This window comes from Podarcis vaucheri (genome assembly GCF_965113315.1).
Source record: "Podarcis vaucheri genome assembly, chromosome: 1".
Lineage (NCBI taxonomy): Eukaryota > Metazoa > Chordata > Lepidosauria > Squamata > Lacertidae > Podarcis > Podarcis vaucheri.
The window spans coordinates 136,772,875-136,799,443 of record NC_138759.1 but is presented as its reverse complement, the minus strand read 5'-3'; the positions used below and the strand labels follow the sequence as shown (position 1 = coordinate 136,799,443).

At 41.9% G+C, this 26,569-nt stretch overlaps 1 protein-coding gene across 8 annotated transcripts in view; it reads right to left on the bottom strand.

Annotated features, from left to right (window-relative positions):
• FN1 (fibronectin 1) overlaps positions 1–26,569 on the bottom strand; it is a 76,329-nt gene that overhangs the window by 33,704 nt on the left and 16,056 nt on the right. For all 8 annotated transcript variants that reach the window (XM_082221452.1, XM_082221453.1, XM_082221454.1 and 5 more), the window contains exons 9-24: positions 24,633–24,809; positions 23,958–24,110; positions 19,822–19,950; positions 17,687–17,830; positions 14,051–14,172; positions 12,455–12,632; positions 10,936–11,112; positions 10,325–10,453; positions 10,120–10,209; positions 9,531–9,725; positions 8,870–9,142; positions 7,130–7,396; positions 4,035–4,129; positions 2,846–3,014; positions 1,679–1,765; positions 787–978 (exon numbers count right to left, since the gene is read on the bottom strand). In XM_082221452.1, coding sequence (XP_082077578.1) covers positions 787–978; positions 1,679–1,765; positions 2,846–3,014; positions 4,035–4,129; positions 7,130–7,396; positions 8,870–9,142; positions 9,531–9,725; positions 10,120–10,209; positions 10,325–10,453; positions 10,936–11,112; positions 12,455–12,632; positions 14,051–14,172; positions 17,687–17,830; positions 19,822–19,950; positions 23,958–24,110; positions 24,633–24,809 — 2,577 coding nt within the window. The remainder of the gene's footprint in view (positions 1–786; positions 979–1,678; positions 1,766–2,845; positions 3,015–4,034; positions 4,130–7,129; positions 7,397–8,869; positions 9,143–9,530; positions 9,726–10,119; positions 10,210–10,324; positions 10,454–10,935; positions 11,113–12,454; positions 12,633–14,050; positions 14,173–17,686; positions 17,831–19,821; positions 19,951–23,957; positions 24,111–24,632; positions 24,810–26,569) is intronic.

Sequence of the window (26,569 nt, the reverse complement as noted above, 5' to 3'; positions counted from 1 at the left end):
ATAAAGAGCAAAGAGATACTTTTTCTTGGTCTATAGCTGCAATCATATGCACATTTACCTGTGAGCAAGTCTCACTGTTAATAAAGTAGGGCTAACATCTGAGTAAACATAGATGAAGGCTTAATATTTTACTAGGGATCAACTGGATCAACTTGCTCATTTTGTATTTCATGATATCTGGGATCAGCATGGCAACAGCTCAATACAGAGATGGTACACTTGACTCTTCAGTGAGCTTATCCAGCAGCAGAGAACATTGGTCCTCCACCAGAATCTTTCTAAACATCAAGCACTGTTGATTTTCAATGGGCAATGTCACCTGAACAAATAAGAACCTTATTTTCTAAAACATTCTTCACACCTCTGACCATTATTAACTGGCGCTTGATCTGGTTTGTCTAGATTTGATATAGCAACACGGAAACCCACACAAAATGTAACATATGAATAAACCCAAAATGTTTAGTGATCCATTTCCCCTGAGTCAGAGGCAGCGAATCCAAGGCTAGTCTGCTCACCACTGTTGTATACCTATGCAAAATAAGACAATAGTATAAAAACCATATGGAATGAGCAAGTATGTTTGTCTTGGTGTCCAGGGCTGTGATCCTAATTAGAAGTAAATTGCACTGAAATGAACAGGATTTATTTATGAATAAACATGCACACAACCAATGAAAAATCTTCACCAAAAGATGTTCAGGTACAGCTTTCATAAGTATAGAAATTTATAGGATGGCTCCCTGTGAAATTTGTCAAATCTGCTGCTCAGTTTTTAAATTTTACCTTGTGTGATGGTTTCAAAGATGGGCGAGCTCTCCTGGTCATCCTTGACTGTGTAAACACTGACATTGTATTCCACTCCAGGACTCAGATTCTCAAAGATGCAGGATGTCTGTTCAGCATCAACTTCTTCCTCCAGAGTGAAACCTTGCTGTCCATTTGTAGGGACAGTAGTAATTCTGTATCCAGTTACATCTAAAGCACAGAGGTAAAGGGCTTAGTTGGCACTTATACTGTACTTCCTTAAAACTAGACAGGAGCGCAGCTATTTAAAGATGTTAAATGGTCTTAAAATCTGGAAATCTGACAGCCAGCAAGAAGGTCCCCTCCAATTGCCTGTGACACATAATTGTTTTCACAGAATGTGGGGCAAGTATGAAGCATTCTGATGTTTCCATTTGTTATAGACTTATAGAAATTGCAGGAATATATACTTTCAATATAATCCAATGAGATGTGCACAGCGGTCTTCATGAACATACTGAGACATAGATCTATGGTGTGTTTCAATGTTAATTTTCCATTTTTCTGCTAAAGACATTATTTTTAACACAAATCTTGTGAAAGACAACCTTTTAAAGGTGTTTGATAGCTTTGAGGGGGGCATTCACAAAGAAATGCAATACATTGTAGAAGAGTTACCATATTCTTACCCTCCTTCTTTTCTTAGTGGGCAGATTTCAGTGGTGCTATTCGTTTTCAAAATGCTCCCTAGAAAGGAGTGCCCTCCTTTCCCTCTGTACTAGAAATGGCACTATAACAGATGTATCCAGTATCTGGTTAACAATGCCCCAAATGACAGCTCAGCTTGGTAGAAACCAAGCAAGTAAATGAGCAGGATTGCTGAGGATCTTCAGTCAAAAGGGCAGTTTCTAGCCATGCACAATATAAATACCTGGAGATGTGCTTCTTTCCCACGAGACAGTGAGGATTCCAGTTTTGGGGTTGGAATCAAGTTCCAAGTTGGTTGGTGGTGACAGAGCTATAAGTAGTAAAATCATTGTTTTAAGATTTCACTAGATAGGCAACAGAAAGAGTTTTCAGTATTAGTTGCTTTTTTCAAAAATGAAACTCAATGTGATTTACAAAAAACATTAAAAACAATGATTAAACAGCCCAAACTACATACATATAACATGTATAAATAGAATAGACTCAAACGCCACCCCACCCCACTAAAAGAGAAGCAGAAAGTTAAGATCCAAAGGTATGGATAAACAAGAATGTTTTTGCCCAGCGCCTAAAAAGGAAAGATCATTTCATAAACAAGGGGCCACCACAGAGAAAGCCTATTCTCACTCTGCCCCCCTCTGCACTTCCCTTGCAATGCAGGGCACAAATTAGATTATGTGGGGAGAGACAGTCCTTGAAGCATTGGGGTCCTAAACTGCATATGGCTTTAAAGGTAAAAACCAGCATTTTGAATTGGGCCAGGAAATCATCTGGCAGCCACTGCACACAGGCCGGGATTGATGTTATGTGCTCAGACCACCATGAGCAACCTGGTTGCAGAATTCTCCAACATTTGCAGTTTCTGAAACATCTTCAAAGGCAGCCCCATTACAGTAATCTAACCTAGAGGTTACCAGAGCAGAGACAACACAAATATATCCCTGTCCATATAGGGTAGGGGGGGTGGGGCCAGCAGCTGAAGCTGATGGGAGGCATTTTGCACCACCAAAGCCACCTGGAAATATAAAACCTGAACATCAAGAGGTTCTTCCAAGAGCTGTTCTTCCAACTTACACTATTTTCTCTGGGTCATGGACTGCCCTGCTCTCTAACCCAGCAGCACCTCATGGCAGTCTGATCCTTATGGGCTGGTCTGCTGGAGGTGTCAGGATGTACCAGGCCCAGGTTAGCAGGAAACAAGTCTTGTCTGTGGTAGGAATACCCCTGTGCCACCCCCTCTTCCACATAAGACTGGCTCAAATCTGCCCGATTTATTTTACAAAGAAACCACTCCAAAATAATTCCACAGACTTCTGTGGGGGATAATGGCTTTGGGATCTTTGGCCTAAAAAAGCAGTGTTCATTATGTGATAGTTAAAATATGTCATACGTGTAACTATTGTCTTGGTGATGGGTGTGATCCTCTCTTGACCATCCATGAGTACGGTGATGGTGTAGTCGTAATGCACCCCAGGAGTCAGGCCCGAGATGACTATGCTCCCAGACTCAGAGATGACCTCCCTTGGAGCTTCTCCACCTTGGCTTGGTCGCACACCCAACTGCAGTAGGAAAAGAATGAAGAATTATTCACAGCCAACAATGGCGGCTGTAGTATGTACTCCTGTGAAGGACACCAGTATAGCTTAATGTGGATGATCAAAACTATTAGGAGTTGAATTCTGCAAAGATATATGCATGGTGGAACCCGAGCTTTCTGAGAACTTCAGGCTTTCATTTCAGAAAAGTAGATATCTAGTCCTCAGTATTGTAGAGAGCAGAGACTAAAGCAGGGAGGAAAAGGGAAAGAGTTCTGTGGCTCTAACAGCTTCTGGTTTCTCTGCTGACTTTCCTAGCATCTTGCCTCTGCTGCCCCTTCTCCCTTGGCTTCTTAACCACTCTATCAAAAAAAACCCACAACAACTCTATCTGCAACCAAATGAAATACCAAGTTTGGAAATGTTTAATTATTTCTATTAAGCAATTTTATGCGCTGTAGAATTGTTCATTCTGGGCTCAGAACTAAGAGCTTTCTTGAAACACAGCCTGGACTTTTTTTTTTTTGGCACAAGAACTACTAGAACTAAGAATGATTAACAACAAACATGAAATCTTATGCACGCTGGAGCAAGGTTCCCTTTTTCCACCAAGGCCACATTAGCAGGATAACATATGCTAGACAACATTTTCACAACTTCATTTCATCAGGATGCTTTTTGTGTGTGTGTGTGTGATTTCTTGTTAATTTTTGCTTCTTTGTTAGCTGCTTAGGAGATTACATTCAAACCACTTTTAACTGTGGATTTTATAAGTTATAAACAAATGTTTGTAGCTGCTCCAGGAACCTTTGAACGAATGGCACCTCCTTTAACTTCTAATCTGTTACATCAGGCTTAAAACAAATGACGTTCAGCCAGTGTATCAATTGCTACTACAAGTTGTCAAATAGCCATGAGCCATTAGTGGTAATAAGCCCTTTTGAACCAGGGGTCTCTCCCCCTGCTGAGGTAGATTGGTTTTCATGTGTGTTTAAGTGATACCTGAAGTACTGGTAGGGTGGGAATTTGTGGCTGTTTTCTTACCTTAAACCCAATTCTTGGAGCTGGTGTCCAGGTAATAACAATAGATGTTTCTGTCACTTCAGTGGTATAGTGAGGAACAGAGCCTGAGGGCTGTACTGTAAGACGAAATCACAAAAAGAGCTCCTATTTAAACAATATCACGACACTTAGAGATGCCAGCTTGCTATGAACTGTATTTTATAGTTTGCCTCATATTGTAAGAGTGTCACATACAACATCTGTTGCTGTAATATTTTTATTTGTAGTATGGAATTTCCTTGGACTAGTTTATTTATTTAATTTGTCAGTCGCTTATCTTGCCCAGCGCAACCCAAAGCGACTTACAACCAAGCAACTAGTCAAACCCTGCATAGATACTGTACATTAAAACCAAAAAGAAAGAGAAATACATTAAAAACATCACACCCTAAAAAGCTGCAGATAATTAAAGGCCAAAGCCCTGGTTATAGAGGAAAGGTTTTGGCTGGTGCCTCAAGAGATATAATGCTGGAGCCAGGTGACCCTCCCTGGGAAGGACACCCCACCCCAGAAAAGGAGGGCCTGGGAATCTGAGCACAAGGTCAGAGCTGGTTCCTATGGGGAGAGGCAGTCCTTGGACTATTGTGGTCCAGAGCTGTTTAAAGCTTTATAGGTCAAAAACCAGTGCTTTGCGTTGGCCTCTGACACGGATTGGCAGCCAGTGCAGTCGGGCCAGGATTGGAGTTACAGTGGTACCTCGGGTTGCAGATGCTTCAGGATACAGGTGCTTCAGGTTACAGACTCTGCTAACCCAGAAATAGTACCCTGGGTTAAGATCTTTACCTCAGGATGAGAACAGAAATTGTGTGCCAGCAACGGGAGGCCGCATTAGCTAAAGTGGTACTTCACGTTAAAAACCGTTTCAGGTTAAGGACGGACCTCCGGAACAAATTAAGTTCTTAACCCGAGGTACCACTGTATATGCTTGAACCGTCCTGCCCGGTTAGCAACCAGGCCACTGAATTCTGCACCAACTGGAGTCTTCAAAGGCAGTCCCAAAGTTTGCAGCAGGAGGTGGGCATTCTCACCAGGAAATTAGGCCTGTTATAAAGAGTAGTCGACAAACTCTGTGGGCCTAATTAAAGAGAGCTGGACTCTAGTCCTGTCAGCTGGAACCCAAATTCCTACGAAGATGGTCTTTAAGCATACTATGTGGGTAACCAGAGAGGCATAGGAGCATATTCCATGCCCCCAGCAGTTATCTCTCCATGAGAAGGAAAGAGGGTTTAGCATTCCCTCAGCTCTTCCACAGGTTCATGGTGCAGTCAAGTAATTTGAGGCTCTGGGTTTGATAGTCTGGTGGTGGTGGTCTCTTTAGATAGGAATGTGTACAAAATGTGAGAAGCCAGGTCTGCTATGTTTGAGAGTTGTCCTCATTTTGCTGAATGGGGGCCCAGGACTTTTACCCCCAAAGTCTTCCTGTCCTGATAGCAGCACAAGCTCTTTAGCAGGCTTCTCCAGAAGTCCTGCGATTCCTCCTCCTTGGCCTTCCTATCCCCACTTTGTTTTGCAACCATTATTACCATGCCTCCCACCACCTCCTTTCTTTCCCATGAGGAGGAGAGTTCTTGTGACAGCACAGGGAGGCAGCCATCCCAGAAGCTGAACCCACCCAGCGCTCAGTAGGCCAGGCTCAACTCTTTAGTACCAGGATAAAGAGTTTGCATTTCATCCCAACTCTTGCCTGCCAAAGCAGATTTAGTCATTGCCATAGTAACCAGTCTACTCTTCGTCCTGCCACCTGGTCCTCAGGGTCATGGGCTAACCAAAGGAGATGGTTCATTCCAACAAAACACGTTTACGTGTATGAATGCATATGAACCCCAAACCAGCTCCTGGGTGCAAAGCTGGAAGCAGCCGGCATAAGGCCTGAGAACTGTGCATTACTTCTAGTTTGCAAAGTAGAGGGATCTCATTATTTACATCAGCTTCAAAGTGAGTTCAAAGTACTACCCAGCAGAGAAAACAACACCGCATGGCTACCAAAACAATGGGTTCCCTTCCTCTGTAAACAAGTAAAATGTTGCCAATTTGGGATAAAAATCCCTAATTAACTGCCTCTGAAGGAATGTCTGCAAGACACACTGGCTGTTGTGTAGTAGCAACTTTAAGTATACACCCAAATGCACTTAATTAAATAGACTTAGGATGTGGCTCTAAAGTTAGGTCTGGTGAGCCAGATGAGCTAGTATAAAAATGTAGCCAGCTCCCCAGGAATCAAAAGCTATATTAAAAGGACACCCATATACCAAGTGTGTCCATCTCTCCCACACAGATGACAGGGTGACAACTTCTAAAATCTGTCGCTGGTTCCTTCTGGTGAAAGCGTCACACCACATCTGAGTCACAGTCTGCTATCACTTCCAGTAGTGCTAGACCAGAATGACTCTACTGGGGGGGGGGAGAGACTGGAAGCAATATTAGAGTATTAATATGTAACTTAGATCCTGGTTATCAGGCACATTTAACTTGGAACAGATACAAGCCAGCAGACAGCTAATAAAAAACCAAGGCAGCAGTTTTAAGATCAGGACTTTTCTAAACCAAATATTCTAAAAGTCTGAACCCAATACGGCTCTTTTGTACATGTGCTATGTCATTGATCAACTCAGCTTTGGAATCAGCCTGAAGTTTTAGTCTCATCTCAAAACAAATTGCAGAGACACCACCTGCAGGTGACCAGCAGAGTCTACTCAGGTCTACATAACTTGTGACCCACCAAAACGAATGCAGCCTACAAGTCACATAGTGTGGCGTGCAAGTTGGCTCCAACAGTGCATCACCGCCACCCTGACCTTGCCACTACCCTGCCCCAGCCTCATAAGGTGATAAGCGATGCCTGCGTTGGGTGTGCTACTCTGACCCACCACACTAGCCGCTGCTGGAGAAACCTATACCCATGCTTTGTTTCTGCAATGCCATGAAGGCAACAAAACCAGGAGATTTACTGAGCCCCAGGTGAGCTGCTGTTCTATACTAATCAATTTTTCTTTCTTTTTTTTTTAGACACAACCTCATCATAAGCCTGGGAAATATTAGGATAACTGAAACAATATCCAAAGCTGCTTCTTGCTTACAAGTTGTGAAGATTCCTGTTTCCGGGTTGCTTTGCTGGTCTCCTTTGATAGCCACTAGGGACACACTGTACTCAGAGGCAGGCTGCAGGTTCCTCAGCTGGTATCTGGTGACTGAGGGCCCCACGGTGAACTCTTTGGGTTGCCCTCCTGTTGTGAGGCTCACAGTAAGCCGGTATCCTGCAATGCGGCTACGAGGGGGCCTCCATGTCACCAGCACAGTAGAGTCAGTCTCATTGACAAAACGCAGGTTAGTTGGGCCATCCAGTCCTAGAAGGGAAATCCAAACAATCGATTTACATCTTCTTAGGAAGCCATTGTTCTTCCCTCCTCCCTGCCTAAACATATAGAGCAGGGCTTCACACCACAGTTGCTACTGCTACCACTAGTCAGTATTTATTTCATAACAGCGACCTCACATCTTATGCCAAAAGTTAAGATCAGAACAGATAAAAGAAAGTACTTCTTCACACGGTGGAACTTGCTCTCAGAGGAGGCAGTGATGGCCACCAATCTAGGTGGCTTTAAAAGAGGATTAGACAAATTCATGGTGGGTGGGGCTCTTGAGGACTGCTAGCCACGCTGGCAGCAGTAATGCTTTAGAATATCAGTTGCTGAGGACCACTGGATGGGATGGTGCTCTCCTGCTCCAATCCTGCTCCCTGCTTTCCCATAGGCATCTGGTTGGCCTCTGTAAGAACTGGATGCCATTGGCCTGATCCAGCAGTCCCTTCTTATGAACCACTGGAATCTGGGCTCTTATCCAAGTTGGCACCTGGATATTTAGAGGTATTTTAAAGGGGCGCAGGTACCTAATCTTCCTTCCTTGGGTTTGTTTCTTACATAAACACATACTGTGCCAACTATTGTACTGGTCCCCATATGCAGAATGTCTTTAGTTACAGCAATTAACAACCATGATCACAAAATCTACAGTTCTATCCCTTCATTGCATAGCAAAGAGGCAATACTTGTATGTTTCCAAAACTTTTAAAATAAATTGTGATTATATATATTTGTTGTACAGATGAAAAGGAAAGATCCATAGATTTCATAAGCAAGTATTCAATTGGTCTGAAGGACTAGGGGGGGGGGGGTGTTATTCATTGGAAACCTTGTCTGTTCTCTTTTCCCATATATTTCAATTATAGCACAGGATTTATGTGAATGTTTTTCAAAATGTGGTTTAGATGAAGCAATTCTGGTCATGATCATAATGAATGGAAAGCACAGTTGCAAACACCTGTTACCAGCTCTTGCCTATTAAAAATAGCTGTACTCAGCACTACTACATTTGGGATCTGGTCCATCACTGCCCTCAAAATACACAATTTTAAAACTGTATCACAATGACAGCACAGTAGATTGCTATTTTGCTTTACCCTGACAAGATCATGTGGACATTCTGCATTAAGACGTGTTTTGAGTTTTACAAAGACAGTGGCTGTGACCAAGAATCCTTCACTAAAGGTTATGTGTGAGTGCCGATGTTATGTGCACAATATTTAATTCAACAGTCTCCACCACCAACTCATGGTCTCAAAAAAAGGAAGTCTGAAGTTCAGTTGGAAGGAACTCCTGAACCAGAAAAGCAGCTTTTGATAAAGAAATTCTCTTGCTGAACTATCCTGGCCACTAACGTCCACATTTCTAATTGTAAATAAATATTTGTGAAATATTGAGTTTTCTAGCAGGATGAGGTTGGAACAAATATATAAACATAGTTAAAGAAAATTTACTTACTGGTTGTTTGTTCTCCCGTCAGTGGCTCACTTTCTGTGCCTTGTCCGAGGGCATAGACCTTGAAAACATAGGTTGTTCCAGGCAGAAGCTCTGTGACCTCAGCAAACGAATACCTAGTAACGGGCAGCCTCTGACCATGTTCACCAGGGCGGTTAACTGGGATCACTTCTACGCGATAGCCGGTCACAGCACTTTCAGGGGGGGTCCACATGATGGTGACTTTGACATCTGTGACTTCCACAAACTGCAAATCCTTGGGTGAAGGAATCACACCTAGCCAGGAAGATGCACAAAGCACACCCCTTACTGAACTGCAAAGTGACCCCAATGACAGGGGGGGGGCTAACCTGGACCCCAAATTACAACTGCCCTTTTCATGCTGCCACATTTTGAAAGTAGCTGCCAGGTGGGAATGGTTTAAATGTAACCAAAACTAAGTAAAAAGAATGCCCATCACATCCCACTACCATATCACAGAGGAATTGATGTTCCCTTTTCCAATGTCCCTCAAAAGTCCTTCCCATTGTGTCACTCAAGAAAACCAATCAGCTTCTGGTGGAGTTGGATGAATCCAGGAAGTCCCGTTTCTCTTTCACATTTGGAGGGTGGTATAGCTTTGGAGGGACATAGGGAAGAGCAGTGGAAATATAGTAGGCACTACCTTCCTGTGGTGCTCCTGTAGTCGTCTTCTGAATGAAAATAGGAGAGCTCTCCTGATTCTCTTCCACAGCATAGATGCTAATATTGTATTGAACACCAGGCATCAAGTCACTGAGCGTCACCGAGGTGGCAGACTCTGGCAGGTTGAGTTCTGTACTGCTGCCTTCCACAGATGGAGTATAGACAATTCGGTACCCTAAGGTAGCCAGAAATGCATGGTTAGCCCATGGCACAGAAACAAAACCAAATGGGAGACATCTGCTCATCCCTATGTTGAATTAGCTACCGTTATTAATCAAGCCTTTATTGGATCCTGCACATTTCAGAAACTGAGGACTAGTGAGCCTGCATAAATTAAAATTTAGGAGGACTATAACATTATGAATCACAATACTTCAGAGCCCTCTGTTTTTATTAGACAGGCAACAGGATTGATAGTCACCTCCTGCATGCCTGAAATATATACGGTACTTTTTGGTGTATAAAGAGTTTAGTCCTCGGCTATATTGCCATGCGTTTGCCTCTCTTACAACTGAAGAAAAACAAAATGCACCAAAATTTAAAAACCAAGACAAGTAAATGAGCCAGACCTGTGATTGGAGCTTCTGGTCTGTTCCAGCTCACGACTATTGAAGTGTCATCAACCTTTTCTACATGGTGCTCAGGAGGAGCATCAGGCGCTGTTTAAGGAGAGAGAGAAATATGAAAGTCTAATGGCACAAAAAGGAAGCGACCAGCTTCAAAGGGAAAACATGGTGGCCCGGTGTCTTTCCTTGCCAAATATCGGCAACATACCCGTTGTCTGTGTGGTGGACAGAATTAAATCCTGCTCTCCCTCTTCTGAGACCTCATAGACCTTGACGATGTAATTGCGACCCGGAAGTAAGTTGGAGATACTAACTGAATTGACTGTGCTTGGAAGATCTTTAAAAAGAACAAATGAAAAACAGGGAATGTTTGTTATGTACAAACAAACAAACAAACAGGATTCTAGTGCTACAATGCCATGCTTTGGTGTAAACCCCAGTGAATTCAGCAGGAATTCTTTTGAAGAAAACATGTATCAGATTGGACTGCACTGGGCACTTCTGAAAACTCCAGAAAACTGAAGTGAAACTCACTTGGCAAGAAATTAAGAGGTATGATCTGCCTGAATGAAGCCTCCATACACAATTGTATGCAGTTTCAGAAAATTCTAAATAATTCATATATCTATAATTATGAGACTTATATTTTCAATAGCAGAACAAAAGTTAGGCAGCAATCCTTAACATAGCTGGGAATTCAAAGGGTCTTACTTTTGAGTAGACATGGCTATGAGGACAACCATACTAGATAAGCTTTATAGGCTGAAATGAAATTAACCCTATTTATGTCATCTGCGACTGATGCTCATCCAATCTTACCCAAGTACTTGGGCTCATCCCCATCTTCACTCAGTTCATATTCCACGCGGAATCCTGAGACAGTGTCTGAAGCAGAAACCCAGGAAACCACAAAACTATTGGCTGTAATTTCTGTGATGGATTCCGAGATAGAAACCACAGAAGGAAGTGCTGTTGTTTCTCCTATCACATGAGTACCTGCAAAGCAAAATTAATATATAAGCAATAGTTTCATGGAAGAAAAAACAGGAGAAATCAAGAGCTATTGCCTTACATAGGCTTTGATTTTATACAAAAGTAGGTTTTAATACAGACTTTTAATACTTTTTTATTTTTGTTAATTGTGAGTTAAAACTGATAGCAAAAGGGCTGAACAATGGGGTGATTTGGGGGTATTTCTCCCCCCCTGAATGAAACCATGACATCAATAACGCCTTGCAACTTGGGGTGGGGTGTTCTTGGCTGGCTCCCTGACGGCAGAACACTCAAGACCTCTGGGTTGGTGTTGGGTGTTGTCGTTGTTAAAGCACAGCAGTAGATTTTTTTTTAATAAAAAAAAGATTAAAGCTTCATTTATAAATCCTACATAGTTCTTTTAGCAAAAAACTGCAAAACCCCAGAGCTCTTGAGAAGTCCATAGGCAGCGTTCTAGGCAGCCTCACATTGTAAGACCAACAGAAGACACAGACATGCACTCGAAAGGGAAGACCAAAGGGAAGCTATATATATTTTAAGATGTACAAGCAAATATGCATACCACTTGGCGACCTCTTACTTTAAGGTAAGAAAGACCAGGGAAACAAATACCCCCTGCACCCCTCCACATAAGAAGATATTACGGTGAAAAGTGAACCGCTTTGACTTCACCCACAAAAAAGTTCTGCGTTTGCTTGTTTGCAATTTGGCAGGTTTAATCGATTGTGGAGGAGCTTGTGTGCCTATGAATCTCATCCACTTTAGCAAAAAGGTGAAAACTTTACAGCCATTTTTAGATTCCACATCATAGTGAATGGCGAACACAGAGGTTTGTTTTATACGGAGGGTCTCAGAACCTGAAACAGATCAAAGTAGGGCTGGGCGCGCACACACACACACACACACACACACACACACAGTGATATATCAGTATATCACAATGTTATACCAGGGATATGTGTCACAATGTTGAAAACCAGATATCGCCCAGCCCTAGAGAAAGCACAGAGTGGCAGGGAAGCAGACTGGTATTTTTCAAAAATGCACAGAAACAAGGTGAAATGTGAGGCTACTGGATACCGTTCTATGCCATTACTGTTGGTATAGGAAATATTATGGCAAACACAGCAACTATCAGAAGTTTCAAGACTGTTTCAAGACTGATATACATTAAAGCAAATACTACCAGCAACGCAAAACAAATTTCTTTAATAATAAATAATAATAATAATAATAATAATAATAATAATAATAATAATAATAATAATTTGTTGAATTTGTATACTGCCCTGTACCTGGAGGTTAAGCATCTGTCTATCTTGGGAGAGAATGAAATAATACTTACTTGAAATAGCTGTGGTGCTCGAGGTGGTAAATTCAAAACGGGTGACCTCTCTCTGGCCATAGTGCTGAACACTAATAAGCTGCCCCTCATAAACGATACCAGGTTTCAGGCCTGAGATAGTGTAAGAATTATAATAGCCTGGGATGGTGGCCTCTTTCCACTTCACTCTAGAATTTTTCTAAAGGAGCAAAACACAGAGGATATTAGGACAGGAATATGGCAACAGAAGAAGTCCGTGTGTGTCCTTCATTATGAGGAAGATTCTCATTTGCTTCCATTTCTAAATAGCATCTGCATTTCCTTTATGGGACAATGATATGGAAGGAGCAGGTGCTGCTTAAAGGAATGCAGAACAAAAGCTTCTTTCAACACTTATCTCATGGACCAATCCATATTTTGAAGAGCAAGTGGCACAGGTACCATTTTGAATGCATGGTTTGTGATATATCCACTGCAGTTCACACATGTCATGGGAGCCGGTCCAAAGACTTCAGTGAAAAGGAGGAATGTACCGTAAACCAACTAAACAAAAAACCAAACCAAACAGATCCTAACAGTTCATATATGGCTTATTCTTTTCCTCATGGTGCATATTCCGTCCCTAAATTGGCCAGAGAACAATGTACACAAGGCTCCTGCAGTTTGTTTGTAGGAGAGGAAATTGCGTAGTTTTAGCTTGTGTGACAAGCAACACCTGCCGAAACTCTCTTCAGTGCAACTATTAAATGTGCAGGAGCACATGCCCTCTTCTTCATTTGGTCCCCAAACAGTCTTTAGCAATCTCTTTCATTAGAAGGCTGGATCTTTTGAGGTGCCTCTATGTAACCCCTTGGAGGCCTGACGTGCAACGCATCCATTAACTGCTGCATGTTTGCTTTTGCAGCAGGAGTGAGGTGAAGCAAGGAACCACTAGACTTCCATCTGATCCCATGAAGCTGGTGGCTCTACCCCAGCTCCCCCGACTGAGCCACTCATTGCCAAATACATAATATTTGGGACACTTTCTTGTTTCCAAGACCTAATCCCTGCCTCCCTTGGCAGCTACTTTGACACCATTCTGTTCATCTCAAAAAAGGTTCCTTCTTCGCTATACAAACCAGACTAATTATGGGTCATTGGGTGGATGTGATGGCACAGTACCACTCAGCCAATCAGATTTAGCCGCATCTCTTGCCTTTGCTTGAAATGACGAACAGGAACATATTCCTGTAACTATAGCAATGACGTCACTGCCATTTTTACTGACTTCTGCTTAGGAAGCATCAGCCCAGTGATCACAGCAATGGAAAAGGCTCCCCTGTCTACCATGAACATTTTCACCAGTGCCCACAGCCCTCCACGCAAAATCCAGCTGCAAAATTGAGGATGGGTGTTTTAACCCAGCTCACCCTCTTGGTTTAGGCTAGGCCACCAACCTCAGCACACTTACAGAATATATAGATTGTTAAGTACTGAAATGAATTAAGCCTTAAGAGTAAAAATTACTTCTATTGTATTGCCATGGTAGATTGCAATAACAAATTTCCATCTGCTTGCAAGACTTCTAAATTCTTAGGACTAAGAAAAAGTTGTTCCACAAATGAAACATGTGCTTACTGGTTTCCATCGGATGATGTACTTGGAAATGTGAGAGGATTCAGGTGCAACCCACTGGACAGGATGAGAATCAGGATTAATTGGGACATCTGTGATAATAACTTGGACAGGGCCAGTGGAACCTAAAATATAATTTTTTTCCATTAGTTCACTTACAGCTACATCTATGCATCTTTTTCAAGTAAATTTATTTTCATATTTCCCTCCTGTCTCCAATAATCATAACCCACCTACATTGTACAGTAATATAAGGATTGTGTTCAACTTTTTTTCCCTTTTTGGCAAAACACAACACAATCTTCAAGATTTACCGGATTTTTCCATGTATAACACGACCCCTATTTTGGGGGACTCAAATTTATGAAAATGAGGGAATATGACCCCCGTGTATAAGATGACCCCTGTTTCTTAACATTGTTTTGGAGTAAAAAAACCTATACATGGAAAAGTATGGTATTCTTATGGTGGGATTCACCAGGAAATGAAATGTGGAAGCAGGTAATATATACAAGTTTTTGTGATGTTGGCACATCACAAAAGGAGTGTGATATGGCTGCTGCATTACACATGCAAGGGCTTTCCAAATGTATTGCATTAATTTCCAAATCAGCTCACACTCAGAACTTATTGGTTCCCCTTTTCCCTCTTTTATGCTCATAACAACCAGGTAAGTAGGTCAGGCTGAGAGTTAGTGATCTGCCAGGTCACCCAAGAGCATAAAAAGTTATTAAATTCACAGCCCCCGTTTTTCATTTTATTGATGCTCAACTCATTTTAACCTTCAGTTTGTTTGTTTTGTACCACCTGCATCAAATTTCCAGTTAAATGCTGATTCAGTACAGCTTCTGAATGAGTATATGGTGTTTAGTGAGAAAGACTTAAATCCCCACAGCACATCAGCAAGGAACTGTCTGGCTCTGTGGAACCCTCTGTTATTTTAGCAATTAAATTCTTCCTTTTAAAGAAGTTTCCCTTTGCTAACTTGTTTGGACAACTGTACAGCATACATACCTGTGGAAACTTTTAAAAGCTTCAATAAAAACAAGCCCCCTCCCATGCTGGGGCTAGCTTTGAAATGGTCTCAACTGCCAAAGAGATACTCAGGAACTCGGTTGTTTGATTTACCCCCACATTTCCCAGCCATCGTGTATCTAAGAAGGCCTTGGCTACTATTCTGAGGGTACACATATTTCACATAACTCCTTGAGATGGGTTGTTGTAACAGTCGCACAAGAATACCGGGACTCAATTATAACTGCAAAAGCCAATCAGAGGAACCTGAGGACTTGTGTTTTCACTTCACATGCCTCAAGATGTACTATTTCTCTCAACAGAATACTATCACTTTGGAGTAGTAACACTCGTGCAGGCCACACTCCACCTCATGTTCTATGTCCTGAGTCTCACTGCTCAACCAGACCCAAAATAAGTCTTGCTATTTTCAGGGGTGCTATCTCAGAATTGTTATCCTGAGGTAATAGAACACTGCCTACAGGAACAAGGAATCCCAGGGTGTTTCAGCCCTGAATGCATGCTGACCCTCCAGAGTCAACATTATTGTTCCTCTGGTGAACTGTGAATCCCACAAAGTATACTTTGTCACAAAGAAGACCTAATCTAAGAAAATCAGTCCTTAATTTTCCATCTACTACTGCCCCTCAAAGAATGTTAACTGGCAGCAGTCATGGGAAGAGTCAAATCCAGTTCTCCAGCTTCCTATGGGAACCATCTTCCATGTGAACAGTTATAGGAATTGTTTTGTGCAACATTGTTAACTGCCTTGAACATGCCAATGGAAAAGCAGGATATTAACTCAACAAGTAGATAATCCTGAGTGGGGCTGTGAAATTGGTCTGGGCTGCATCTCATTCAACATTTACTGTTCCCATCTCAGTACAAAACATACATATTTTGCAACAGGTGGAACATAGTGCATGCATGTTTAAATGTATGCCACTTTCTACTCCAAAATTCATAAAAATGGAACCCAGTTCTTTCCTGATTACTACTTACTTTTCCCAAGAAAAGTTTGTGTTACTATGCCATTCTCAGCTGGTGCAAGTTATGTGTACTCAGTTATCTATACCAGAGAACAAAATGTACTTCCTTCTTCAACCTCTTGAACATTCCCTTGAATAAACAAATTAGAAGCTCCAACAAAATTATGGACTATTATCTCAGAAGAATGACTATAAACCATTCCAAAATTGTAATGGACGGAAGGAAGGAAGGCAAGGTGGAAAAAAGGTCCTTAATTTTCCATCTATTACTGCCCCTCAAAGAATGTTGAGCTGGGAATGTTTTTCCCCACAACACTGGAGTTCCACATTGCTTAAGGAAGGGAGCCATCCACTTAGTAGGCAACATCTTACCTTCCACTTCGAGCACATACTAGCTCTGGATGGTTTGGGTCAGCACATGATAAGCACATGATGAATGGATAACCCTGCCTTGCAGTGATAGGATTTAACTACCTTTTAGAACTTTCTGGCCATATAATCCTGCAGCCAAGTTCACTGACCCACAGCAAAGCAAGACAGCAAGACTGTCTAGGTCTCTCCCTAACAAAATACTGTATATTCATCACTGACTCAGCCTCGAACAGAGGTGTCTTTTGTTCCTTGATCTTCAATGGTGTAGGATAGGCAACTATGCTTGAGTTGCACACAAGTCTTCAGACAGAGCTCCAGTCCAACCTCAAACCCTGTCTAATCGTATATCAGCAAAAAATTGGGAAGTAAAAAGACACACTTCCCAAAGCAAGTCTTGCAATTCCAGGGCTATAATCCCAGAATCAATATGCGGAAGCAATAAACTCCTGCTTACTCACAAGTTATTTATTTTATGGGATAACTAGGCCATCAACTACCACTAGGCACTGTGATGCTCATCCATAAATTTAAAAGCTAGTAAAAACAAAGCTGCAAATGCGGTTTGAAAGCCCAAAGGTCAACTCAGCAGCCTCTCTTATCAATGTATGCGCATAAGGCTGAAGCTGAACAAACAAACTCGTATCAACCACATCTATGCAAAATTCCTGGAACTGGATGATCAGGACAGTTCATTTTGTTCAGAGAGCTGGTCATGCCAGGTACTAAAAGCTATCATCCTTGCCACGAAGCTGTTAGAAGCAAAGAAGCAGCCCCACCAGGAGAAAAAAAAAGTATCTAAGTGAGCTTCAAAATCCCTTAAAAAAAATTCAGTCTGGACAGCTAAAAGAAGGAAAGGTGTGTGCAAGTAAAGAGTAACCATTGCCCTGAAAATCCATATGGTGAAGAGGCAGCTGGAAGGATGCTAAAATGATAATAATTTAAAAATCACAATGTGAATAGTATAGAGACCCAAATGTACAATTCAATGGAAATAACATTAAAGACATGCAAGTTTGATTCTTGTAATTCATGGGACACATGTTTTGGACCTGATTACTTTCTAACTTCTCTCTCTTACATTAAAAATGTGATCAAAACCATAAAAGATAAGATTCTTAGGAAACAGGATTCTCTGCAAGAGAAAAGGGTCTTATGCAAAGTTCTGCTCACATGGAATCACTGAAAACAAGAAAACATGCTCAAAGGATACATACTGGATCCTTTAAAAAAACAACAACCGATTGTTCATCCCACAGCTTCTTACCTGTGTATGCGGTCAAAGGCTGGCAGTGCCACTCTCCAATGCCACGGCCATAACAGTAGCACTGATATCTGACACCATGAACGTGCTTCTCCCACGAATCCCCAATCTGGTAAAAGGTCTGGCTTTCAGAATCTTGGCACTGGTCTGGAAGCAGAAAACCAAGTGGGGAATGTGTGGTTATTACACAGAAATTTCAAGTGTGGGGTTCTTCAGGCTTACAGACTCGACACTCCTGTTTCCACATTTCCATATAGCCCTTTGAAATTCCCATATCCCCCCCCAACTTGCCTGTGCTCTTCACAAGAAGTGGGGTTTCAAAGTGGGCCCAGCTGGGGCTTCCCCATCTGTTGCAAATAGCATAGCCTTGGCATGTCTTTTAGAGGGGCAACCCATCAGGATCCATTTCTCACTTGAGTCACTGGCCCAGGGTTGGAACCTTATCACCAGCAGGTTCCTGTGCCTGAATGGAATGAATTCCATTCAAAACCTTGCTCCTTCCCACCTATTAAGGGAAAGTCACATGCCCAAGGCCAGATAGAAAGACTACAGCAGAGAACCCTTCAACACAACTATCACACAAGTTACCATTATTAATTCTATCATGCAGACTGAAAACTAAAGCTGAGAGGAAAGGATTTAGTCAAGGAGTCTGTGGCTTTCTGATGTAAGTAGGACACATGTGCCATAAATAATTGTGTAGAAGGGAATCGTTTCGGTGGGAGCAGATTTACTCGTATTTCTCTAGGATTCTATTATGAAAATGTGAAAACAGCAAATAGTGCTTTTGGGGTACGTGACAAATATACATCCCATTTGTATCTCCACCAATGGCCAAAATTTGCTTTCTTTTAAATTCAGTTCTGCTTCTGCTGATAACATGAAATAGCAAAATTTCAATGTATTTTAGGGGTGTAGAATCAAGCCATTTCAATATTTAGATCTTTGTATTCTCTTATTCACTGTCCCTGTAATTCTAAGCTATACTATTAGGAGCAGAGTTTTAAGTGGAAAGTAGATTCTGAAATTCCAGAATACTTAAATGAGCCTTAATCATGTTGCTTCACATTTATCTTAGTGCATTGCAGATGGGAGCTTTATTAATAAGTTTTACTAGGTGCTAACTGCAGCAATTTCCCCCAAAAAATGCATGGCAAAGATGGAAACAGCCCATTTTTACAGAACTTTCTAACTCATTTTCAAACAAAACTCCCTTTCCCCCAAGCAGCCATTTGCAACAGCCTCACATTTATTAAGCTGCAGAATGTGGTTCAGTAAACCTGCACAGATCTATTTTAAATGAAGAAGAACTTAACCACTAGGACTTTATAAATGCTTGCCAGGAAAAACATTAAAGCTCCCCAGGGATTAAATAACCAGCTATCAAACACCCAGGCCTAAACATGCAAACAAAATTAGGAATGTTTCTTTGGTCAGAAAACAGCCATGTGTTCATTCTTAGAAATAGTCTTAGCTATGACCAGGTTCACGAGTGCTGTTCACACAATTCAAATCTTCATTGGTCCTAGCAGAGTACAGTCAGCCAAGTAAAACAGGCTTAGCCTCAGGTAAGATAATATTTGCTAGAACTGCCTTTGAAGCTTTTGGTTCAAGAGACTAGAAAAACTTCATGGTGAAAGTTTCAAACTGTGTTCCCATATGAGGAGAGGCTATGCTATTTTGGGGCTTTCTAGTTTGGAGAAAGGTGAGTAAGAGGGTGGATCGGGTCAAAGAGAAACCAAAGTCATCTCAAAACGTTCATGGGAGTAGTTTTAAAAAATTATTCCAATTTGCATCTTTGAAAATTAAATACTATGGCCCCAATTCATGGGCAAGCAGGGAGATTTGTGTATACTACAGGCTTATAAGCAACCTACATTCAAATGCTGTGAAGAGGTGGTATATACTAGTTACATTAGCAAAGTTTTAGGCAGTATTTGGTAACAGATTTTTGTAATAGTTTTACAGAGAATGCAGCCTTTAAAAGATGGCATGATCTGACTTTTACCATCAAACATAGCTTCACTCATTTATTATAATACCTGCTATCAAACTGGGGTTTGGCAAAAGCCTTACTGTTCCTTCCCCCTCTCTCTGGCTCTCGATATTTCAGGAAGTTCAGTTGAGAATGGACTTACCCACAGGATCACATTTCCATCTTCCCCGACCTTGACCAAAGCATGTACAGTTCAACATGTGTCCTTCCTCATGGCGTTTGTGGAAGGTCTGGTTTACATCATAGGTGACCCCATCAACTATACACTGGTCTGTTTTAAGATACAAGTACAATATTTGTGCTATTGATTACTTTGAACAAATACAGGTTACTGAGCTCTCACCCGATTAATGGTGCTCTATTGTGAAACAAGTTGCACAAGTTTTTCCAAAGCACAGCAAAGTCACCTACAGAGAATTAACCAATTTTCACATAAATACAGAAAACTATAGGTTTACACAATCAGGTTAAAATACCCCCTGCTCCACAAGCTTGCATTTTTTCTTGGCACGGAGATTCTGATGCGAGAAATAAAATCTAGACAATATGCAATTTCTATAAAGGGCTCATTCCCTAAAATCCCTTAATCAAGTCTCTGACCACTATCCTGCTATTTCTTCAAGGCTATTAAACATTAGGCAGCAAAGTACTACTACTAAATATAATGAGTATTATATTTGGGACCAACGTGCTTTCTCTCTTGCTTCAATCCTTAGTCTTTGTTAAAAAACACCAAGCAAGCTAAAGAGAAGAAATAGAAACAACTGCAAATCCAGACTATGGCCTTGCACATACCCATACAGACCTTTGACCTGAATATTAAAGAAAAGCTAGTTTTATGGGTGCAAAATAGCTGTGTGCATCACTTCTTTCTTCATCAGCCTTATAATCTCCTTCATGCATACTGTAATAGAACCCTGTTTCATTCAATTGACTGAAATGTTAACAGCTGACATCCTAATGCAGAGCTGTGAATCGACTGTATTTCATCTTTAGAGGAAAGTGATCCAGGCATTTAAACCCTACCCACCGATGCTGCACAGCTTCCCTGCCCTCAACATCCAAGTGCTGAGAATGGACATCTACAAAAGGGAAAGACACTCACAATATCACCAGAGGTCAACTCGTGTGGAAGTCCATGCAGAGGATTCCCCCTCAACTCAGTGTGTGGGATGAGGAAGTGGTGCAACAAATGGGCTGCAGCCAGTGGCACCCCCCTACAGCCCCTTTTCCTCACGGAGCCAGTTGCATGTGGAGGGGCTTCTGCTCACCCAACATTCTTGTTTGTGTGTATGTGTTTTTTAACATTGGTTCTTTCATGCTATAATTACTCTCAGTATCAGGCCTGGGTGATATATCAATATATCACCCAGGACTGGTATGAGGGGCAGACCCCAATAATGGTTTAACTCAGTGAAACTGCCACCACTCCTGAGTCCCTCCAGGACCCAGTGTGCTGAGGGAGAAACAGCTGCAGCTGGGCGATAGAAGCAGATATTCTGCTGAGTAAAATCACCATCACAGTCTGCCCCTCATGCCAGCGCAGAGGGAGAAGCAAGCTGTATCGCTGGGCTCCCTCCATCTTTGGGCAAGTGTGTGCGTGTGTGTGTGTGTGTGTGTGAGAGAGAGAGAGAGAGAGAGAGAGAGAGAGAGAGAGAGAGAGAGAAGGAGGTTGCTTGCCCACTAGTAAAGGCAGAAGAAGTCCTGCAATCGGAGTCTCTCAGGCTCTAATACAGGATGGGCTCGCTCAGCTGTGGGGCAGGAGCCCTCCTACCCCCCAGCTGAGTGGACCTGGTTCAGCTGCTTTGGCCCCCGACCAGCAAAGCACTGGGGACAAGGCATCTTTTTTCAACATCACGGTATATCGCCAAAGCATGAAGTTTGGCTGGTGATACACCCCAATGTTGAAAACCTAATATCGCCCAGCCCTGTTCCCAATTTCTTTACAAAGGTTTGAGGGGGGATGCTGAATTTCATAAAAAGACTAAAAAGCCAACACAATTCAAAATCTTAAAATGTATTTTGCTTTCCTTCCAACACCAATCCCTCAGGTGTACAGAATAACAACTGGATTGCCTAGTGGCAATAAAAATCAGCTTTAATTCTGAATCACCACTTCATTGGAGAGTACAGTAGTGACACAGCAGGGTGAGCACAACTAGAGATCACTCTAAGCCTACCTACACTTTGGGCAACACTAACACAGGGAACTGGGAAGTTACGGAGCTACATAACGTGCCAAAGAAAAATCAGGAACAGACTGTCCCCTATAAATTATATTCCATTTCAGCAGCAGCTGGAAGTCTTCTCTCCACCCTGTTTCTTCTAAACAGTAATCCACTGGTGTGAGGCAAATGCAAGATGATGAAATGTCTGCACTCTCACCTTCTTTTATTTTTCTTTCATGCTGTCTAAGCACTTCTCTATCCATAGACTCAGGAACTTTCAGTAGAATTTCCTACCCAGTTTTCCTGTAGATTAGTGATTCCTCCTCATCCAAGGAAGATATCGCTGAAGAAGGGGCTCCACACTCGTCCTTCAGCACATCTGTACCAACCAAACTAATCTGGGAGTGGTGTCTACATGGTACCAAAAGGGTAGATACAGGAGATCCTATACTGAGATTCTGTTTATGCAAATTAGTATGCATGCATTTCATCTGCACATGCTTTATCCCATTTCAAAGGGGATGTGTTATATTTACTCAGCAATTCTTTTCTTTTTTCAAGGTCAGAAGTCTGAATGCTGGCTTGGGCACCATCCAGCATTGGAGTACAAAGCAGCATTTGCGAAGCCACAAGATCAGCCTGAGATCTCAAATTGCTTGCGGTGCGTATGGCAAAGCAGCAGAGAAATGAGTGCAGGCCCAATGCCATGCCATATTGTGGAGCTGCTGCAATTTACACCATCCCAGCAGACTGGCAGAGGACCACCAGCGTCACCTAAACTTCCACCCCTTCGTGGTGGAGCCAGTTTGGCACTGCCTTGTGCTGACCACTGGATTTCCAAGCCCAGCCTCACGCTCTCCTGTGGGCAACCGCAAGGAGACAAAAATGGTCTGTACCAGGCCTCAAATGCACAAATGGTAAAGAAGGATTCAAGAAGTTTGTGTGTGAGATTTTTGTCTCAGAGCAAATGTCTATGTGTCTCTAGCAATTTTCAGGAACTGAAATTTTCCACCAGAGACTACTACGCTCCTCATAAGATTTCGCTCAGGAGAGCAAAGAGCCTTGCCCATTATTACTCATAGCTGCACTAAATGCCCTGAGTTTTGCAGGGATTGCCTCAATTCCCAATGAAGCCAATGGAATAATACAATCTACAAATTAATAAAGAATTAAGAGAGCTTTATCATATCTGAAGAAAAGCAATGACAAACCTAGACAGCATCTTAAAAAGCAGAGACATCACCTTGCCGACAAAAGTCCATATAGTTAATGCTATGCGTTTCCCAGTAGTGATGTATGGAAGTGAGAGCTGGACCATAAAGAAGGCTGATTGCTGAAGTATTGATGCTTTTGAATTATGGTGCTGGAGGAGACTCTTGAGAGTCCCATGGACTGCAAGAAGATCAAACCTCTCCATTCCTAAGGAACTCAGCCCTGAGTGCTCACTGGAAGGACAGATCGTGAAGCTGAGGCTCCAATACTTTGGCCACCTCATGAGAAGAGAAGACTCCCTGGAAAAGACCCCGATGCTGGGAAAGATGGAGGGCACAAGGAGAAGGGGACGACAGAGGACGAGATGGTGGGACAGTGTTCTCAAAGCTTTTGTTGTTGTTGCTTTAGTCGTGTCCGACTCTTCGTGACCCCCTGGACCAGAGCACGCCAGGCACTCCTGCCTTCCACTGCCTCCCGCAGTTCGGTCAAACTATGCTGGTTCTCGAAGCTACCTATCTTTAAAAGACATCTGAAGGCAGCCCTGTTTAAGGAAGTTTTTAATATTTAATGCTGTACTGTTTTTAACACTTGATTGGGAGCCGCCCAGGGTGGCTGGGAAATAATAGGGGTATAAATAATAAATTATTATTATTACCAACACAAGTTTCACCAAACTGTGAGAGGCAGTGGAAGACAGGAGTGCCTGGTGTACTCTGGTCCATGGGGTCACAAAGAGTCGGACATGACTTAATGACTAAACAACAACAACAACAAAATCATATCTGAAGATTACCTACCCCCTTGCACCCACATCATATGACCACTCTAATTAATCCTTGTCATACAGACGGCAAATGGCCGTATCAAGTTGAGCATACAAGCAGAAATGGGCAAATACCTCTAAGCTGAGAATAAGCAATGCAGGTCCACTCTCCACGCCCATTTCCCATACAAGTGCACCTCATCATATGGCCCATGTCATGCTGTTTGTCCCACTGGTCTCCAACACGGTACATGACTCCATCATTGGTGGTACAGATTTCCTCATGAGCTGTTCAAGGAATAACAAAGAGTGAGGTTTGTTTGTTGGGGACTATGTTTGTGTACGCCATGCTTCATATTAAGCAAAGTACAGTGGCAGTCTTCTTTTTTGAACAATTTCAAACAATTTTGTTAAAATATTTGAACAAATTTTCATTCTGTCTTACTGATTCCATAAGAGTTTTGATATCAATGTGTTTGCTAAAGTTGTAATGTAAAACTATTTCAGCAACGCATATCAAATGAGATTAATTTACATTGGGAGGGGGATGCAATTTGGAATTTGCAGCTACTGCTGAAGCTTGCACTCTTATTTTGAATTAAGGAAAAGATGCATTCCCACAAGGTTCTGGATTCCAGAATGGAATATTGGCTGAATATGATTGAGGCTAATATTTATAGACAGCTTCTGAGGCTTAATTAGTGATCTTTCAGCATCACATAGACAAAATTCTTTCACAATCTGCAAAGAATTAGAGCACCAGTCAAACATCTTAGTACTGGACTCTCGCTAAATATATGTTCAACATACCTGCCATGGGACAAAATCCAAATTTTTGATCAGCGTCATAGTTTGGGGTGGTTCCACACCACTTCATACTGTCTCTCCGTCCCTCAGAAGTGCAGTCAGTGTAATTCTGGTTGTTGTAGAGGAAGGGGAAGTGGCACAGGGCACCATTGGAGTTACCACCACGTGTCTGAACCAAGACTGCAAGACAGAAATAGCCATTCATGGAAGTGGACATTGCAAAGCCTTATCTTGACTTCTTAGCATGACTGCCATTCACAGAGACCCATCTCCATAACATCACAATATTCAGGATAGTGGTGTTTTTGATATGTCACTTCAGAGTATGCAATTTGCTGCAATACAGAGTCTTTGCTCTTAAGAAAGCTTGATTTGAATTCCAGCTCAGCAGGGCATTCCTTACAGAGTCCTAATCCTACACAAGCTCAAAAAACCTATACAGAGTTACCCTCAACCAAGCACATGCCCAATTATTATGCCCATCACTTTATTAGTTATGTGATTAAGTTATGTTCTTTCTGAAGAAAAAAATAATAAAATATTAAAATAAATTTGCGAGAAGATTTCATGTATCTTCAGCCACAGCCTTTGGTTCCAACACAGGGTTGTTGTGAGGGTGAATGGAATAAACTTGCAAAGCATCTAACCAATATGGTCTACACTCTTGTTAAGTTGCAAAAGCAGTCCTCCACAAATGGTTTTCTTCACCCTCTCAAAAAAAGTTCCTGGCGAATGTGAAAACCAAACTCTGCTCTCAAGAGTTGAAGCCAGATATGACTCCTGCTCACCCAAGAATTGTGAATCTAATACAGTCATCATTTTCATTCCCTGATGCTTCAGAAATGCAGCTGATCCTCAGGCTTTTTTAAAAACAGGGCCTCATCTATGCTCTAATCTAGAGACTGGGCGGGAAAGATAAAGACACATCGCTGGAGCACTGGGAAACCGGAGCAGAAGATGTTCACTAAGAGACATCTCTCTGCTCTTTTAATTTTTGAATTTTTCAAATTTTACAAAACAATAAAAAAACAACGCAAAGTACATATCCTTTGACTTCCCTCCCACCCCTTTGTGGGTCCTTATGTTATAATTATCCCCCCTGCATCTCCTTTATACTTCCAATTTTTACTAATCCTTAATTATTCCTTATTCCAATTCTTTAGCTACAAGTTTACATCAAACCTGCTAATGAATTTAATTGTTTGCAATAATTTTTCAAATAAACTATATATTTTCCCCATTTATTAAAAGTTAACTCTTCCTGGTTTTTAATTCTTCCCATGAGTTTTGCCATTTCGGCACAGTCTATTAATTTTATCTGCCACTGCTCCTTGGTTGGGGCTGTATAACATCTCTCTGTTCTTAATCATGTAAATAAAGGAGAGGGAGAGGGAGATAGAGGGCTATTTTAAGTTGGAGGCAATGGGAGGTCTTAACTCACTGACTTTACAGCTTCATCATAGTGCAGAAGTAGCTGCTAGGGCAGGGCAGGGACAAATTTACTCAAATCCTGGAAAATCAGTGGGATGGTGGGCAGATTGCCTGAGAGCAGAACCACTCTCTAAGCCTTTAAATAAGACCTTAACTTATATCCCTAATTACAACCCAATGGTTTAAAATAGCCAGTAAGACTAGGCAGATGCTTGCGTGGTTCTATTTTAATTATTCTTTCCCCTCTTCCATGTGGACCTTGACATGGCAACATTATAATCAATGCCACTCCCAGTTGCTAAAGGAAGCGCATTCTTTAAAAAGATCAAAGTGGGATAAAAGTAGGTGCAGCATGAAAGTAATGCCCCAATTCCTGTCCACAGAGTAGGCAGGCACATGAGAACTTGATTGTATTGAGTCCGGTATGTTGTTGTTAGCAGCTGTTGTTACTTTTGGAAATGAAAGTGATGAACAAACATTAAGTAAACAAAGGAATGAAACTCAGAAAT